Consider the following 20,202-nt stretch of genomic DNA (forward strand, 5'->3'; position numbering starts at 1 on the left):
AATGTCTTCCAGTTCTAAAACATGAGAGGGATTGGCTATATACTTTCTGAGTTGAGACACATGGAAAACAGGATGAAGGTTTGATAGTTGAGGAGGCAAAGCAAGCTCATAAGCTACTGGTCCAATCTTCTTCAGAATTTGATACGGTCCTATGAACTTGGGAGACAGCTTCTTTGGACGAACAACTCTTCCCACTCCAGTGATTGGATTCAACCTTAAAAATACATGGTCTCCTGCTGCAAACTCCAAGGGTCTTCTCCTCCTATCTGCATAAGATTTCTGTCTGCTCAAGGATGTCTTCAATCTGTCCTGAATCAATTTCACTTTATCAGTAGTTTGCTGGATAAGTTCTGGTCCAGTTAGCACATTCTCTCCTTCCTGAAACCAGCAAAGTGGCGTTCTGCACTTCCTTCCATAGAGAGCTTCAAAAGGCGCCATACCAATGCTAGACTGGAAACTGTTATTGTATGTGAATTCCACCAGTGGCAAGACCTCATCCCATGCGCCTAAATGGTCCAGGACACACGTCCTAAGCAAATCTTCTAACGTCTGGATGGTCCTTTCAGATTGGCCATCTGTTTGCGGATGATACGCAGAACTCATCTGTAGCTTGCTTCCCAATTCACCTTGTAAAGATTGCCAAAACCGAGATGTGAATCTCGTGTCTCGGTCAGAAACTATGCTTGAAGGCACTCCATGAAGACGCACTATCTCCTTGATGTACAGCTTAGCCAAATTTGTCATTGACATCTTCAAATTCACGGCTAAGAAGTGGGCGCTCGTAGTTAATCTGTCCACAATTACCCAGATTGAATCGTGATTCGTGACTGTGCGTGGCAGATGAGTCACAAAGTCCATGGAAATGCTGTCCCACTTCCATTCAGGAGTCTCCAATTGTTGAAGCAATCCACCTGGACGTTGGTGTTCAGCCTTGGCGCGTTGACAGGTTAAGCAAGATGCCACAAAGCGTGCAACATCACTCTTCATTCCCGGCCACCAGAAAGATTTCCTAAGATCTTGATACATCTTAGTCATACCGGGGTGTATGCTAAGATGACTATGATGAGCTTCTTCCAATATAATACGTTTCAGCTCTCCATCATTGGGAATGCAAGTTCTTCCCAAATAACGCAACATACCATCCGTTCCAGCATTAAACTCCTTAGCTTTTTCTGAACCGAGTGCATCAAATATCTTCAACAGTTCTTCATCCTCACGTTGCTTCATCCAGATTCTGTCAAACACATCACTAGAAATTCTAAGATTACAGCACCTTATTACGTTCTCTCCTAATTCAAATTGTAATCTTAGATCTCTAAAATTCTCCACCAAGTTCAGCTCCTTCACCATCATCAATGAGACTTGTACTGTATTCCTGCTTAGGGCGTCTGCCACTACGTTGGCTTTCCCAGGGTGATATAGCAGTTCAAAATCATAATCTTTTAAAAATTCCAGCCAACGTCTTTGCCTCATATTCAGCTCCCTCTGATCAAACAAATATTTGAGGCTCTTGTGATCACTAAAGACTTGGAACGTTGATCCGTATAAATAGTGCCTCCAAATCTTTAGTGCAAAAACGACAGCTGCCAACTCCAGGTCGTGTGTGGGATAATTGCGTTCATGAATCTTCAACTGGCGAGACGCGTACGCTACTGCACGTCTCTCTTGCATGAGCACACAGCCCAAACCTTGGTGAGATGCGTCACAGTACACTTCAAATGGCTTGGACGTGTCTGGAATAATCAAAACTGGCGCGCTCGTCAATTTCATCTTCAGCTCCTGGAACCGTTCCTCACACAGATCAGTCCAAGCGAATGGCTGATCCTTTCTAGTCAATCTAGTAAGAGGAGCCACTATCTTGGCGAACCCCTCTATGAAACGTCTGTAATAACCAGCCAGCCCCACAAAACTCCTCACTTCAGTGACTGAACGCGGGCTCTTCCAATCTAATGCTGGAACGGATGGTATGTTGCGTTATTTGGGAAGAACTTGCATTCCCAATGATGGAGAGCTGAAACGTATTATATTGGAAGAAGCTCATCATAGTCGTCTTAGCATACACCCCGGTATGACTAAGATGTATCAAGATCTTAGGAAATCTTTCTGGTGGCCGGGAATGAAGAGTGATGTTGCACGCTTTGTGGCATCTTGCTTAACCTGTCAACGCGCCAAGGCTGAACACCAACGTCCAGGTGGATTGCTTCAACAATTGGAGATTCCTGAATGGAAGTGGGACAGCATTTCCATGGACTTTGTGACTCATCTGCCACGCACAGTCAAGAATCACGATTCAATCTGGGTAATTGTGGACAGATTAACTAAGAGCGCCCACTTCTTAGCCGTGAATTTGAAGATGTCAATGACAAATTTGGCTAAGCTGTACATCAAGGAGATAGTGCGTCTTCATGGAGTGCCTTCAAGCATAGTTTCTGACCGAGACACGAGATTCACATCTCGGTTTTGGCAATCTTTACAAGGTGAATTGGGAAGCAAGCTACAGATGAGTTCTGCGTATCATCCGCAAACAGATGGCCAATCTGAAAGGACCATCCAGACGTTAGAAGATTTGCTTAGGACGTGTGTCCTGGACCATTTAGGCGCATGGGATGAGGTCTTGCCACTGGTGGAATTCACATACAATAACAGTTTCCAGTCTAGCATTGGTATGGCGCCTTTTGAAGCTCTCTATGGAAGGAAGTGCAGAACGCCACTTTGCTGGTTTCAGGAAGGAGAGAATGTGCTAACTGGACCAGAACTTATCCAGCAAACTACTGATAAAGTGAAATTGATTCAGGACAGATTGAAGACATCCTTGAGCAGACAGAAATCTTATGCAGATAGGAGGAGAAGACCCTTGGAGTTTGCAGCAGGAGACCATGTATTTTTAAGGTTGAATCCAATCACTGGAGTGGGAAGAGTTGTTCGTCCAAAGAAGCTGTCTCCCAAGTTCATAGGACCGTATCAAATTCTGAAGAAGATTGGACCAGTAGCTTATGAGCTTGCTTTGCCTCCTCAACTATCAAACCTTCATCCTGTTTTCCATGTGTCTCAACTCAGAAAGTATATAGCCAATCCCTCTCATGTTTTAGAACTGGAAGACATTCAACTACAACCTGATCGAACGCTGGAGTTGCAACCAATCCGCATTGATGATGTTCGCACTAAATTACACAAGAGGAAGGATGTTCGATTGGTGAAGGTAGTGTGGGATGCCAAGAATGGAGATTCAACGTGGGAGGTGGAGAGTGCAATGAGGGACTTATATCCACACTTATTCATAGGTAAATTCTGAATTTTCGAGGACGAAAATTTTTGTAGTTAGGGAGAATGTGAGACCCTGGATAATTAGCAAATTTAATCCTGACATCACACCACTAACACACACACCACGTCACTGTTGCGGGTAATTAAAAACCCACTTTCAACTCTGATTTTCACCTCTGCAATGCACAGAAAACTGAACCACCATCATTCTCTGCAACATTAAAAACGCACCACTCCTTACATGCACACCTGCCACTTGTCACGTTAGAAACTTACAAATCAGAATTTAGTATGCAGGTGTCAGTCTTGGACATGTTTGTTCAAGCAAACGTTACTTTAACAAAACCAAAGTTTTCTGAGAACCCTTTCACCTGCACACTCATTCATCTTCTTCCTCAGAAAACCAAACTCTTCATTTTCTCCAAATTTCTCTCTAAGAATCCTTAACTTCTCTCTATCAGAAAACTCACGTTTCCTCTCTGATCACAATTGCAGCACCATAGGAATGTTAGTACTGCTGTGATCTCCATTTTGGACCAAACAGAAACTGAATCCAATCTGGTAAGCCTTCTTACTGTATTTCGTTCTTAGGTTTCTGGAAGAATAGAGTTTTAGTGCATGCAAGTATGTAGTCTCAGAGTTCTGCAATTTTTGATTAGATTTGTTTTGGAAGAATCAAGAATATAATAGAAGCATAGTTGGATAAAGCCATTTTCATCTAGGACAAGTTGGAACTTCAATCCGGGTAAGGGAAGCTTATATGTTTAATTCATACTGCTTGATTTTATAATCTGAGTTGCATGTATATGAAATCTGATATTTGAGCCTTATGAACGTTTACTGATATGAGATATAAATTCTGGTTCATTTGCATGTTGTTTTGGATACGCATGAAAGATGTGTGAATGTTATAGAGTTGGAATGATTAGATCGATTGAATCTGTCATGAATGAACACTGCTTAATTGTATTATATATGTTGTTGCTGATTTTTGATTTAAATGTATATTGATTTGATTCTGTATAAATGGAGTATGGTGATTGTATATTTGGAATGATCCAAATGTTGAAATCTGTATGATTTGATGTATTAAATCTGAAAGGAAAGTTGTCAAGTTCATAAAAATCGAAATCTGGAAAATTCTGTTAAGAGTTGAGAAATCTGGTCTCTGTACTGATAAAGGACGTTCGTCCCTGTACGGTCTTAAACCGTTCGGTTTTCAGTTAAGCTTACTTAGACTAGAATTCTTTCATTTGGAAAGAATTCTGCCCGAGAATGAGCGTCCCTAGTTGATGATCTGAGCGTTCGTCTAGCTCAGTAATATTTAAATATTTAAAACTTTATAAATGAGTGACGTTCGGCCTTAAGTAGAGCGTCCGTCCTTAATAACGTTCGTCCTAAATGAAGTTCGACCTTCTGTTGAACGTTCGTCTACAGAGCGTTCGTTTCTATATTGAACGTTCGTTCATAACTGGTGTTCGGTCATATACCTAAACGTTCGTCCTACCCAACGTTCGGTTTATACCAACGTTCGTTCTGATTGTGCTCGGTCATTGACTTAGCGTTCGTTCCAAAGCGGGGTTCGGTTTCTAAACTGAACGCTCGTCCCTATTATTGAATTTTGAGCGAACGTAACTGGCGTTCGTCCAAATTGTTAAATTACGTTCGTACTTGGACTGCCAGTGCAGTTCTTCTGAAATCAATTATATTGCTGGTGTATCTAAACACTTATCACTGGTTTTATTCCTTGGGTTCTATCTAGATTCTTTACACTTAAAAATCTTTCAATGTATTATTCATCTCTTCTAAAGATCAGTATTTTCAAATTATCAAGAGTTGAAGCATATTAAGTGAATAAATGACTCGTTTCTTTTGTTCAGAAACGTGAAATCAAAGGTTCTGTGATAAGTTCATTTTATTTGATTAAAGAATGCATGACGTTAATATTAAGAGAGTGAAATACAGAATGGAGATATTATAATTATGAAAGGATATGATGGTTGAACACGACATGATATGATTATATGATTTTGAACTTGAATGAGCGTTCCATGGAGGAGCTTCTCAGTTGTATTAAATGCTAAATTTGTAAAGTATGAACATGGACAAGTTACTGATGGCTTGGTCCATCCTGATATTCCGTGATGCTCATCTTCACGTAGAAGGGGGTAGTCATGCGTGGGAATGGCAGGAGGTCATTCGTATCCCTCACTTAGCAGGGGCGAATGATTAACCTCAAGTGGAGGTCATTCGTATCCCTCACTTAGCAGGGGCGAAGGATTAACCGCATGTGGAAGCTGATTAGGTATATCCCGGCTACCACACCACTTGGGTGCAAGGACGCCTGTAACTACATGGTTCATACAGTTCAGTACAGTCTGTTTTATATAGATTTATATGTTAAATTTTATGATTAAGTTGTTTGATGTATCTGTGAATTAAATTGTGAACTGTATGTATGTTGTATTAATTAAACAATATAAGCTTACCCTTGCAATTTTCCTGGTGCTGTTTACTGTCCATGTATAATCCGTCTTGTCAAAATGCAATGATCATCCGTTGTGGATGTGAGCAGAGGGTGATGCATCTCTTGAAGTATTACTGGAAGAAGAAAATTTGGAAGATGCAAACCTGGTTGAAGTTGAAGTAAAAGCTGAACAGTAGAGGCGCGATTCCGTAGCAGTTTTAGTCTAGTGTGTTGTGCAGTATTTTTGGCAGTTGTATATAGATATAGTTCTGTAGATCTGTTTTGTATTTATCTGAAAATTTGGAATTCTGTCAAGTGCTGGACTGTATTTTGATATTCTGTATTTAAATTCTACAGAATGGATAATCAGAACTGGTTTCTGTTTATTTTTTTATGAATTCTGAACACTGCAGATTTTACTGTACGTGCTGTATGTTAAGTTTTAAAATTCTGAGCTACTGTAATATTCTTAAGACTGCACTGTTTATCTCTGTAAATGTGATCAGTTCTGGTTAATGGTAATTATCATTATTTTGGGATGTTACATTAGTGGTATTCAGATAAATACAAAACAGATCTGCAGAACTATATATATATACAACTGCCAAAAATACTGCACAACACACTAGACTAAAACTGCTACGGAATCGCGCCTCTACTGTTCAGCTTTTACTTCAACTTCAACCAGGTTTGCATCTTCCAAATTTTCTTCTTCCAGTAATACTTCAAGAGATGCATCACCCTCTGCTCACATCCACAACGGATGATCATTGCATTTTGACAAGACGGATTATACATGGACAGTAAACAGCACCAGGAAAATTGCAAGGGTAAGCTTATATTGTTTAATTAATACAACATACATACAGTTCACAATTTAATTCACAGATACATCAAACAACTTAATCATAAAATTTAACATATAAATCTATATAAAACAGACTGTACTGAACTGTATGAACCATGTAGTTACAGGCGTCCTTGCACCCAAGTGGTGTGGTAGCCGGGATATACCTAATCAGCTTCCACATGCGGTTAATCCTTCGCCCCTGCTAAGTGAGGGATACGAATGACCTCCACTTGAGGTTAATCATTCGCCCCTGCTAAGTGAGGGATACGAATGACCTCCTGCCATTCCCACGCATGACTACCCCCTTCTACGTGAAGATGAGCATCACGGAATATCAGGATGGACCAAGCCATCAGTAACTTGTCCATGTTCATACTTTACAAATTTAGCATTTAATACAACTGAGAAGCTCCTCCATGGAACGCTCATTCAAGTTCAAAATCATATAATCATATCATGTCGTGTTCAACCATCATATCCTTTCATAATTATAATATCTCCATTCTGTATTTCACTCTCTTAATATTAACGTCATGCATTCTTTAATCAAATAAAATGAACTTATCACAGAACCTTTGATTTCACGTTTCTGAACAAAAGAAACGAGTCATTTATTCACTTAATATGCTTCAACTCTTGATAATTTGAAAATACTGATCTTTAGAAGAGATGAATAATACATTGAAAGATTTTTAAGTGTAAAGAATCTAGATAGAACCCAAGGAATAAAACCAGTGATAAGTGTTTAGATACACCAGCAATATAATTGATTTCAGAAGAACTGCACTGGCAGTCCAAGTACGAACGTAATTTAACAATTTGGACGAACGCCAGTTACGTTCGCTCAAAATTCAATAATAGGGACGAGCGTTCAGTTTAGAAACCGAACCCCGCTTTGGAACGAACGCTAAGTCAATGACCGAGCACAATCAGAACGAACGTTGGTATAAACCGAACGTTGGGTAGGACGAACGTTTAGGTATATGACCGAACACCAGTTATGAACGAACGTTCAATATAGAAACGAACGCTCTGTAGACGAACGTTCAACAGAAGGTCGAACTTCATTTAGGACGAACGTTATTAAGGACGGACGCTCTACTTAAGGCCGAACGTCACTCATTTATAAAGTTTTAAATATTTAAATATTACTGAGCTAGACGAACGCTCAGATCATCAACTAGGGACGCTCATTCTCGGGCAGAATTCTTTCCAAATGAAAGAATTCTAGTCTAAGTAAGCTTAACTGAAAACCGAACGGTTTAAGACCGTACAGGGACGAACGTCCTTTATCAGTACAGAGACCAGATTTCTCAACTCTTAACAGAATTTTCCAGATTTCGATTTTTATGAACTTGACAACTTTCCTTTCAGATTTAATACATCAAATCATACAGATTTCAACATTTGGATCATTCCAAATATACAATCACCATACTCCATTTATACAGAATCAAATCAATATACATTTAAATCAAAAATCAGCAACAACATATATAATACAATTAAGCAGTGTTCATTCATGACAGATTCAATCGATCTAATCATTCCAACTCTATAACATTCACACATCTTTCATGCGTATCCAAAACAACATGCAAATGAACCATAATTTATATCTCATATCAGTAAACGTTCATAAGGCTCAAATATCAGATTTCATATACATGCAACTCAGATTATAAAATCAAGCAGTATGAATTAAACATATAAGCTTCCCTTACCCGGATTGAAGTTCCAACTTGTCCTAGATGAAAATGGCTTTATCCAACTATGCTTCTATTATATTCTTGATTCTTCCAAAACAAATCTAATCAAAAATTGCAGAACTCTGAGACTACATACTTGCATGCACTAAAACTCTATTCTTCCAGAAACCTAAGAACGAAATACAGTAAGAAGGCTTACCAGATTGGATTCAGTTTCTGTTTGGTCCAAAATGGAGATCACAGCAGTACTAACATTCCTATGGTGCTGCAATTGTGATCAGAGAGGAAACGTGAGTTTTCTGATAGAGAGAAGTTAAGGATTCTTAGAGAGAAATTTGGAGAAAATGAAGAGTTTGGTTTTCTGAGGAAGAAGATGAATGAGTGTGCAGGTGAAAGGGTTCTCAGAAAACTTTGGTTTTGTTAAAGTAACGTTTGCTTGAACAAACATGTCCAAGACTGACACCTGCATACTAAATTCTGATTTGTAAGTTTCTAACGTGACAAGTGGCAGGTGTGCATGTAAGGAGTGGTGCGTTTTTAATGTTGCAGAGAATGATGGTGGTTCAGTTTTCTGTGCATTGCAGAGGTGAAAATCAGAGTTGAAAGTGGGTTTTTAATTACCCGCAACAGTGACGTGGTGTGTGTGTTAGTGGTGTGATGTCAGGATTAAATTTGCTAATTATCCAGGGTCTCACATTCTCCCTAACTACAAAAATTTTCGTCCTCGAAAATTCAGAATTTACCTATGAATAAGTGTGGATATAAGTCCCTCATTGCACTCTCCACCTCCCACGTTGAATCTCCATTCTTGGCATCCCACACTACCTTCACCAATCGAACATCCTTCCTCTTGTGTAATTTAGTGCGAACATCATCAATGCGGATTGGTTGCAACTCCAGCGTTCGATCAGGTTGTAGTTGAATGTCTTCCAGTTCTAAAACATGAGAGGGATTGGCTATATACTTTCTGAGTTGAGACACATGGAAAACAGGATGAAGGTTTGATAGTTGAGGAGGCAAAGCAAGCTCATAAGCTACTGGTCCAATCTTCTTCAGAATTTGATACGGTCCTATGAACTTGGGAGACAGCTTCTTTGGACGAACAACTCTTCCCACTCCAGTGATTGGATTCAACCTTAAAAATACATGGTCTCCTGCTGCAAACTCCAAGGGTCTTCTCCTCCTATCTGCATAAGATTTCTGTCTGCTCAAGGATGTCTTCAATCTGTCCTGAATCAATTTCACTTTATCAGTAGTTTGCTGGATAAGTTCTGGTCCAGTTAGCACATTCTCTCCTTCCTGAAACCAGCAAAGTGGCGTTCTGCACTTCCTTCCATAGAGAGCTTCAAAAGGCGCCATACCAATGCTAGACTGGAAACTGTTATTGTATGTGAATTCCACCAGTGGCAAGACCTCATCCCATGCGCCTAAATGGTCCAGGACACACGTCCTAAGCAAATCTTCTAACGTCTGGATGGTCCTTTCAGATTGGCCATCTGTTTGCGGATGATACGCAGAACTCATCTGTAGCTTGCTTCCCAATTCACCTTGTAAAGATTGCCAAAACCGAGATGTGAATCTCGTGTCTCGGTCAGAAACTATGCTTGAAGGCACTCCATGAAGACGCACTATCTCCTTGATGTACAGCTTAGCCAAATTTGTCATTGACATCTTCAAATTCACGGCTAAGAAGTGGGCGCTCTTAGTTAATCTGTCCACAATTACCCAGATTGAATCGTGATTCTTGACTGTGCGTGGCAGATGAGTCACAAAGTCCATGGAAATGCTGTCCCACTTCCATTCAGGAATCTCCAATTGTTGAAGCAATCCACCTGGACGTTGGTGTTCAGCCTTGGCGCGTTGACAGGTTAAGCAAGATGCCACAAAGCGTGCAACATCACTCTTCATTCCCGGCCACCAGAAAGATTTCCTAAGATCTTGATACATCTTAGTCATACCGGGGTGTATGCTAAGACGACTATGATGAGCTTCTTCCAATATAATACGTTTCAGCTCTCCATCATTGGGAATGCAAGTTCTTCCCAAATAACGCAACATACCATCCGTTCCAGCATTAAACTCCTTAGCTTTTTCTGAACCGAGTGCATCAAATATCTTCAACAGTTCTTCATCCTCACGTTGCTTCATCCAGATTCTGTCAAACACATCACTAGAAATTCTAAGATTACAGCACCTTATTACGTTCTCTCCTAATTCAAATTGTAATCTTAGATCTCTAAAATTCTCCACCAAGTTCAGCTCCTTCACCATCATCAATGAGACTTGTACTGTATTCCTGCTTAGGGCGTCTGCCACTACGTTGGCTTTCCCAGGGTGATATAGCAGTTCAAAATCATAATCTTTTAAAAATTCCAGCCAACGTCTTTGCCTCATATTCAGCTCCCTCTGATCAAACAAATATTTGAGGCTCTTGTGATCACTAAAGACTTGGAACGTTGATCCGTATAAATAGTGCCTCCAAATCTTTAGTGCAAAAACGACAGCTGCCAACTCCAGGTCGTGTGTGGGATAATTGCGTTCATGAATCTTCAACTGGCGAGACGCGTACGCTACTGCACGTCTCTCTTGCATGAGCACACAGCCCAAACCTTGGTGAGATGCGTCACAGTACACTTCAAATGGCTTGGACGTGTCTGGAATAATCAAAACTGGCGCGCTCGTCAATTTCATCTTCAGCTCCTGGAACCGTTCCTCACACAGATCAGTCCAAGCGAATGGCTGATCCTTTCTAGTCAATCTAGTAAGAGGAGCCACTATCTTGGCGAACCCCTCTATGAAACGTCTGTAATAACCAGCCAGCCCCACAAAACTCCTCACTTCAGTGACTGAACGCGGGCTCTTCCAATCTAACACTGCTTGCACTTTAGAGGGATCTACTGAAATACCTTCAGACGATATCACATGCCCCAGAAACTGCACCTCCTTTAACCAGAATTCACACTTGGACAGCTTTGCGTACAACTCTTTCTCCCTCAACACGGTTAGTACTGTTCTCAAGTGTTCTTCATGTTCAGCATTGGTTTTGGAGTAGATGAGAATATCATCTATGAACACAACTACAAATTTATCCAAATAGGGTCTAAATATCCGGTTCATGTAATCCATGAAGATGGCTGGAGCGTTCGTTACTCCAAATGGCATTACCACGTACTCATAATGCCCATAACGTGATCTGAATGCTGTCTTCTGGATGTCGTCCTCCTTAACCCTTATCTGGTGATATCCTGAACGCAAATCAATCTTAGAAAATACTGTTGCTCCATGCAGCTGATCCAACAAATCATCTATTCTTGGCAACGGGTATTTGTTCTTGATGGTCAGCTTGTTTAATTGCCTGTAATCTATACATAACCGAGAGCTGCCATCTTTCTTTTTCACCAAGAGTACCGGAGCTCCCCATGGTGATACGCTCGGTCTAATGAATTTCTTCTCCATAAGCTCTTCAATTTGCTTCTTGAGTTCAACCAACTCTGCAGGTGCCATTCGGTAAGGTTGAACAGATATAGGAGCTGCCGTTGTCACCAAATCAATGGTGAATTCGACTTCTCTAACAGGAGGCAATCCTGGTATCTCTTCTGGAAAAACGTCCAGAAATTCACTCACCACTGCTCGTTCCGTACTGCTCTCATTGGACGTCCGTGCTTCCGTCAACCCTCCTAACTCCTTGTCTTCATGTGTCATAATGAGAAAACAGCTTGCACCTTCCATTATATCCTCCCTTAACTGACCGAATGTAACTCCCACACATTCTTCATCATCTTCAGGAAACACTAATTCCTTCTTGCCACAATCTATAATAATATGGTTGGTAGCCAACCAATCCATTCCTAGAATTATTTCCAAGTCCTTCAAAGGTAAACAGATTAAGTTCACCTTATAACTATGCCCCTCAACCACAATAGGACATCTAATGCACACGGTAGATGTTCTAAGCTCTCCAGCCGCTGGTGTTGATACCACCAAGTCAAACTGCAGATCTCTCTCTACTATTCCCAGCTTTTCAACACACGCCTTCGAGATGAAGGAGTGCGTTGCCCCAGAGTCAAACAGCACACAACAAGGCACTCCAAACAGCAAGCATTCACCAGTTATAAGATTACCTGCGTTCTCTGCTTCCGCTCCAGTGATAGCGTACACTCTCCCCACTGCTTGTGCACGTCCACCCCGTGGCTGATTTCTGCCAGTGTTTGGTGGTCTCATCACTGCTCTTCCACTCATGTTACACTCGTTCTCCACGTGCCCATTTCGTCCACATCTGTTACAGTGCTTTCCTCCTACCAGTTGAGGGCAGGATGAACGGTAATGCGGCCCTCCACAGTGAAAGCAAGTTACACTGCCTTGTCCAGCTTGTCCTACAGGAACCAGTGCTTGAGAACCACTTGTATTGGCTGATTGATTTGGACGAGCGTAAGGTAGTCTCCTCTGAACAGAACTTCCCCTGGACACAATTGGTCCCCTACTAACTTGCGGTTGTTTCTTCTGTCGTTCAACCTCTGCCATATTTTTCTCCAATACCTTAGCTCGCTCAACCATACTGGGAAAAGACCGGATACATAAGCTGGATATCAACACCTTCAAATCACTCCTCAATCCGTTCTCAAACTTCCTACACTGCCATTCTTCATTGGCTGCCATCGTATAGAACCGAACAAGGTGCTTGAACTTGTTGGTATACTCTGAAACTGTCATCCCACCTTGAACTAGTTGTAAAAACTCCACTTCCTTCGCAAACCGTACGCTGTCAGGAAAGTACTCCTCGTAAAATTTACCACGAAATACTTCCCAAGTGACAGGACGTTGAGCTTCTATCAGAATAGCTCTTGTGCTCGCCCACCAGTGGCTTGCTTCCCCAGTCAGTAAATATTCTGTGTAAGCCAACCTATTCTCGTCCGGACACCTCTTTGCATTGAAAATTCTCTCCATGTCTCCTAGCCACTGATCCGCCTCATCAGGGAGGCCCTTTCCATTGAATTTAGCTGGATGATGCTGGAGGAAACTCTCCAAACTCCATTCAGCGTTTGGTTGAGCAGCGTGTGGAGTGGCGTTTGAAGAGGATGCTCCAGGCGTACCTCTAGTGGCAGCAAGGATGTCCATCAATTGTCTCTGTGTGTTTTCAGCAGTAACACGTGAGGCTTCTAAACCCTGCATGGCTGCCTGATTCTGCTGCATCAGGGTGGTGTTCTGTTCCATAAGGGTGGTATTTTGTCGTTGGAGTCTCTCAATAACGTCCTCCAACAATCTAGAGCGGTTGGAAGTATCAGGTTCATTCGGTTGAGGAGGGGGAGGCAATCTAGGTGCCATTAGTTCTCTGGATACAGAGAAAACGAGCGTTAGTTATGTCCAAGAGTTAATTAATAATAACTCATTAAACATATAATAAGCACACAGCAAAACACAGTGCACTCATAACCCTACAGTGTCCTTAAGAGAACAAAACTGCTCTGATACCACTAATGTAACATCCCAAAATAATGATAATTACCATTAACCAGAACTGATCACATTTACAGAGATAAACAGTGCAGTCTTAAGAATATTACAGTAGCTCAGAATTTTAAAACTTAACATACAGCACGTACAGTAAAATCTGCAGTGTTCAGAATTCATAAAAAAATAAACAGAAACCAGTTCTGATTATCCATTCTGTAGAATTTAAATACAGAATATCAAAATACAGTCCAGCACTTGACAGAATTCCAAATTTTCAGATAAATACAAAACAGATCTGCAGAACTATATATATATACAACTGCCAAAAATACTGCACAACACACTAGACTAAAACTGCTACGGAATCGCGCCTCTACTGTTCAGCTTTTACTTCAACTTCAACCAGGTTTGCATCTTCCAAATTTTCTTCTTCCAGTAATACTTCAAGAGATGCATCACCCTCTGCTCACATCCACAACGGATGATCATTGCATTTTGACAAGACGGATTATACATGGACAGTAAACAGCACCAGGAAAATTGCAAGGGTAAGCTTATATTGTTTAATTAATACAACATACATACAGTTCACAATTTAATTCACAGATACATCAAACAACTTAATCATAAAATTTAACATATAAATCTATATAAAACAGACTGTACTGAACTGTATGAACCATGTAGTTACAGGCGTCCTTGCACCCAAGTGGTGTGGTAGCCGGGATATACCTAATCAGCTTCCACATGCGGTTAATCCTTCGCCCCTGCTAAGTGAGGGATACGAATGACCTCCACTTGAGGTTAATCATTCGCCCCTGCTAAGTGAGGGATACGAATGACCTCCTGCCATTCCCACGCATGACTACCCCCTTCTACGTGAAGATGAGCATCACGGAATATCAGGATGGACCAAGCCATCAGTAACTTGTCCATGTTCATACTTTACAAATTTAGCATTTAATACAACTGAGAAGCTCCTCCATGGAACGCTCATTCAAGTTCAAAATCATATAATCATATCATGTCGTGTTCAACCATCATATCCTTTCATAATTATAATATCTCCATTCTGTATTTCACTCTCTTAATATTAACGTCATGCATTCTTTAATCAAATAAAATGAACTTATCACAGAACCTTTGATTTCACGTTTCTGAACAAAAGAAACGAGTCATTTATTCACTTAATATGCTTCAACTCTTGATAATTTGAAAATACTGATCTTTAGAAGAGATGAATAATACATTGAAAGATTTTAAGTGTAAAGAATCTAGATAGAACCCAAGGAATAGAACCAGTGATAAGTGTTTAGATACACCAGCAATATAATTGATTTCAGAAGAACAGCACTGGCAGTCCAAGTACGAACGTAATTTAACAATTTGGACGAACGCCAGTTATGTTCGCTCAAAATTCAATAATAGGGACGAGCGTTCAGTTTAGAAACCGAACCCCGCTTTGGAACGAACGCTAAGTCAATGACCGAGCACAATCAGAACGAACGTTGGTATAAACCGAACGTTGGGTAGGACGAACGTTTAGGTATATGACCGAACACCAGTTATGAACGAACGTTCAATATAGAAACGAACGCTCTGTAGACGAACGTTCAACAGAAGGTCGAACTTCATTTAGGACGAACGTTATTAAGGACGGACGCTCTACTTAAGGCCGAACATCACTCATTTATAAAGTTTTAAATATTTAAATATTACTGAGCTAGACGAACGCTCAGATCATCAACTAGGGACGCTCATTCTCGGGCAGAATTCTTTCCAAATGAAAGAATTCTAGTCTAAGTAAGCTTAACTGAAAACCGAACGGTTTAAGACCGTACAGGGACGAACGTCCTTTATCAGTACAGAGACCAGATTTCTCAACTCTTAACAGAATTTTCCAGATTTCGATTTTTATGAACTTGACAACTTTCCTTTCAGATTTAATACATCAAATCATACAGATTTCAACATTTGGATCATTCCAAATATACAATCACCATACTCCATTTATACAGAATCAAATCAATATACATTTAAATCAAAAATCAGCAACAACATATATAATACAATTAAGCAGTGTTCATTCATGACAGATTCAATCGATCTAATCATTCCAACTCTATAACATTCACACATCTTTCATGCGTATCCAAAACAACATGCAAATGAACCAGAATTTATATCTCATATCAGTAAACGTTCATAAGGCTCAAATATCAGATTTCATATACATGCAACTCAGATTATAAAATCAAGCAGTATGAATTAAACATATAAGCTTCCCTTACCCGGATTGAAGTTCCAACTTGTCCTAGATGAAAATGGCTTTATCCAACTATGCTTCTATTATATTCTTGATTCTTCCAAAACAAATCTAATCAAAAATTGCAGAACTCTGAGACTACATACTTGCATGCACTAAAACTCTATTCTTCCAGAAACCTAAGAACGAAATACAGTAAGAAGGCTTACCAGATTGGATTCAGTTTCTGTTTGGTCCAAAATGGAGATCACAGCAGTACTAACATTCCTATGGTGCTGCAATTGTGATCAGAGAGGAAACGTGAGTTTTCTGATAGAGAGAAGTTAAGGATTCTTAGAGAGAAATTTGGAGAAAATGAAGAGTTTGGTTTTCTGAGGAAGAAGATGAATGAGTGTGCAGGTGAAAGGGTTCTCAGAAAACTTTGGTTTTGTTAAAGTAACGTTTGCTTGAACAAACATGTCCAAGACTGACACCTGCATACTAAATTCTGATTTGTAAGTTTCTAACGTGACAAGTGGCAGGTGTGCATGTAAGGAGTGGTGCGTTTTTAATGTTGCAGAGAATGATGGTGGTTCAGTTTTCTGTGCATTGCAGAGGTGAAAATCAGAGTTGAAAGTGGGTTTTTAATTACCCGCAACAGTGACGTGGTGTGTGTGTTAGTGGTGTGATGTCAGGATTAAATTTGCTAATTATCCAGGGTCTCACATTCTCTATGTTTAATATAAAAGAGATTATTCTTTTATGTAGTTTTACTATATTCAACACATTCCAACTTTTTGGCACAGAAGATAAAAAAGAATTAGGGTCTATAATTTTTCATGAAATTCAGTTTAATGAAACTCTCTTGTTTTGTAACAAGTTCATCAGGATGATGTATGATTGGTGTTTCTTTTTTCATCCTCAAATTAAATAATTGTCTTATCAAATAAACTTTGTTTGAAACTAAAGTTTTCTCGTACATATTGGAAAGAACTAACACAACACTTGATGGGTATACTTCCTTTGCCATGTTGAGAGCAACATTGCATGATAAAATCAAATAGATAAATATCCTAGGAGAGGTTGGTATAACTACATGTGATACATACAATCCTTTATTGAGATGTTCCAAAAATTAAAGATTGCACCACCAAACTTCTCAACTTTTACCTTTTTATCTTCTCCACCCCACTTAAATTCTATTCCTATTCATTAGTTTATGATGTAACAAATAGTAATAACATCCAATGCTCTAAGACTAGTTGAAAAATTATGCAACTACAATCAAATTTTCTTTACATGAGTTTGGTGTAGTCCTTATGATTTTATATTTTATTTTTTATATGACATTTTTCATGTGGTAGATAATTAATAAATTTTAAAATATCAACCTAATTAAAATATCAAAATTCATAATAATACCTTATTATAAATTTAAAAATAAATAAATATAGAATAATCACATAAATCAATATCAGAATTAAGTCGATTAGCTCGTATTTGCATACTATTACAAACCTTTTTTTCAAAGAAAAAATGACAAAATAAGTATTTATAAAACATTTAATTCACTACACAATCTAATTACGCTCATAAAATATAAATATTATTTTCTGTAAGAATTATTTCTCTCCCCATTTTCTTGTAGTATTTATATATAGTATGTACACAAATAAATTTGTTTTACCCATAATTTTCTTATTTTTTATGCAATCTTCGCTTGAAACTATTGACTTTTCCTTTTCTGATTGATTTTTTTTCTCAAAAAGATAAAGGTTGGAAGTCCAATACCTCTGTAAAAGTTCTGTTCGAAAGGCTTTGAAAAGCTTTACCAAACTCGCCTGTTTGATGTCGAACCTCAGAAGGATCAACACCATAGAACACTGGAAGTACCACATGCCCTGTGGTTCTGTGACGCTGCATTATGCTCACTAACTCATTCAGACACCATTGTGACTCTGCATAGTTCCTAGAGAAGACAACAACAAAAACTCGAGACTGTTCAATTGCTTGCAACAGAGAGTATGAGATGTGATCTCCCCTTGGAAGTGACTCATCATCCTTGAAAACAATGATTCCAGCATTTTGAAGAGAGGCATAGAGATGTGAAACGAAAGAAACAGGCGTATCTTCCCCTCTGAAACTCAAAAACACATCATAGAATCTTAAGCTCCAAAGCCTAGAGCTCAACTTAGTCATTTCTGCTCTCAGAACTGAGTTATCAATTTCAGAATTCTTCATACGTTGGTTAGCGATATTGATTGATTGGATAATACGCTGATTCTCATTCTTGAGCTGGGCCACCGTTGCAACCAGACCTTCCAAGTGCCTCTGTTTCCTCATTCGATACTTCCTCGCTGATTCCCGGTTCGATGTTGTTTCGGTGGATACTTTTGGGGACCGAGAGACTAACCTGTTGACGCGTCTGGGCCGCTCGCTCGCTTCCAAACTCCAGCTGTTGGCCGATCGGTGTTGGCGCAAGCCGATCGGTCTCCTTTTGGACGGGGGTGGATGTACCTGCAAAAGATACTCCGACGCTCAAGTTAGGCGTGAGATTTGAAGAGCCTCGGCTCTTGGTTGAATATTTAGTGAGTGGTTATCACTCTTGAGTATTTTAGAGTCATGTAGAGTAAATAATGCGTAAGTGGAAGGTACCTGGCTTTTGGCCCTGGCTTTGTATTTATAATTTACCTCATGGATCCTGAGCTAATATAAGCCCAATAAAATATAAACAGAATAAGATATAAACAGATTACCTGAATATCCGGTTGGTTGTTTGTAACCACTCGGTTAATATTTTATACTATACATTATGCCCCCCAAGTCCGAGTTAAGCGGTTGGCTTTAGCCGTGGTTAACTATAGGACTGATGAGTTTGAGGGAGGCTGTGTTGGCGGAATTGAAAGCGTTTTACCGCTCGACTTTCAACATTAACCGAGCGGGATTTACCGCTCGTCCTTCAATAGGAACCGAGAGGAATTTACCTCTCGGTCTTCTACGTTAACCGAGAGGGCTTTACCTCTCGACCCTCGACATTAACCGAGCGGGATTTACCGCTCGTCCTTCAACATGAACCGAGAGGGATTTACCTCTCGGCCTTCGACTTTAACCGAGCGGGATTTACCGCTCATCCTTCAACATGAACCGAGAGGAATTTACCTCTCGGCCTTCGACTTTAACCGAGCGGGATTTACCGCTCGTCCTTCAACATGAACCGAGAGGAATTTACCTCTCGGTCTTCAACATTAATCGAGAGGGTTTTACCTCTCGACCTTCAACATTAACCGAGCGGGATTTACCGCTCGTCCTTCAACATGAACCGAGAGGGATTTACCTCTCGGCCTTCGACATTAACCGAGCGGGATTTACCGCTCGTCCTTCAACATGAACCGAGAGGAATTTACCTCTCGGTCTTCAACATTAATCGAGAGGGTTTTACCTCTCGACCTTCAACATTAACCGAGCGGGATTTACCGCTCGTCTTTCAACATGAACCGAGAGGGATTTACCGCTCGGCCTTCGACATTAACCGAGCGGGATTTACCGCTCGTCCTTCAACATGAACCGAGAGGGATTTACCTCTCGGCCTTCGACTTTAACCGAGCGGGATTTACCGCTCGTCCTTCAACATGAACCGAGAGGGATTTACCTCTCGGCCTTCGACTTTAACCGAGCGGGATTTACCGCTCGTCCTTAGACATTAAGCGAGAGGAATTTACCGCTCGTTCTTCAACATGAACCGAGAGGGATTTACCTCTCGGCCTTCGATATTAACCGAGCGGGATTTACCGCTCGTCCTTCAACATGAACCGAGAGGGATTTACCTCTCGGCCTTCGACTTTAACCAAGCGGGATTTACCGCTCGTCCTTCAACATGAACCGAGAGGGATTTACCTCTCGGCCTTCGACTTTAACCGAGCGGGCTTTACCGCTCGTCCTTAGACATTAAGCGAGAGGAATTTACCGCTCGTTCTTCAACATGAACCGAGAGGGCTTTACCTCTCTCCCGAGGGGGATTTATCGCTCGGTCTTCGACCTAGGAGTGCTTCCTAGGGAACGGGCTTTACCGTTCGGCTTTGAGAGGGTTTTACCTCTGTTTTGAGCTAGGATTGTTTCCTAGTGAACGGGATTTACCGTTCGTCTTTGAGAGGGCTTTACCTCTCTCCCGAGGGGGATTTACCGCTCGGTCTTCGACCTAGGAGTGCTTCCTAGGGAA

General features: G+C 40.4%; 1 protein-coding gene and 1 long non-coding RNA gene across 2 annotated transcripts in view; both read right to left on the reverse strand.

Moving 5' to 3' along the window:
* LOC124838437 (disease resistance protein RPV1-like) overlaps positions 1-20,202 on the reverse strand; it is a 39,067-nt gene that overhangs the window by 17,208 nt on the left and 1,657 nt on the right. The window contains exon 2 of the mRNA XM_088102127.1: positions 17,778-18,360. Within this exon, the coding sequence (XP_087958253.1) occupies positions 17,778-18,360 (583 nt within the window). The remainder of the gene's footprint in view (positions 1-17,777; positions 18,361-20,202) is intronic.
* On the reverse strand, positions 13,781-16,390 carry LOC148190808 (uncharacterized). Its single transcript, XR_015782940.1, has 3 exons — positions 16,217-16,390; positions 16,033-16,118; positions 13,781-14,203 (listed from the first exon to the last, which is right to left on the reverse strand). It is a non-coding gene; the product is annotated as an uncharacterized LOC148190808 (long non-coding RNA).

Source organism: Vigna umbellata, chromosome 11 (genome assembly GCF_029865625.1).
Source record: "Vigna umbellata cultivar VRB3 chromosome 11, Vumbellata_1.0, whole genome shotgun sequence".
In the NCBI taxonomy this organism is placed as follows: Eukaryota; Viridiplantae; Streptophyta; class Magnoliopsida; order Fabales; family Fabaceae; genus Vigna; species Vigna umbellata.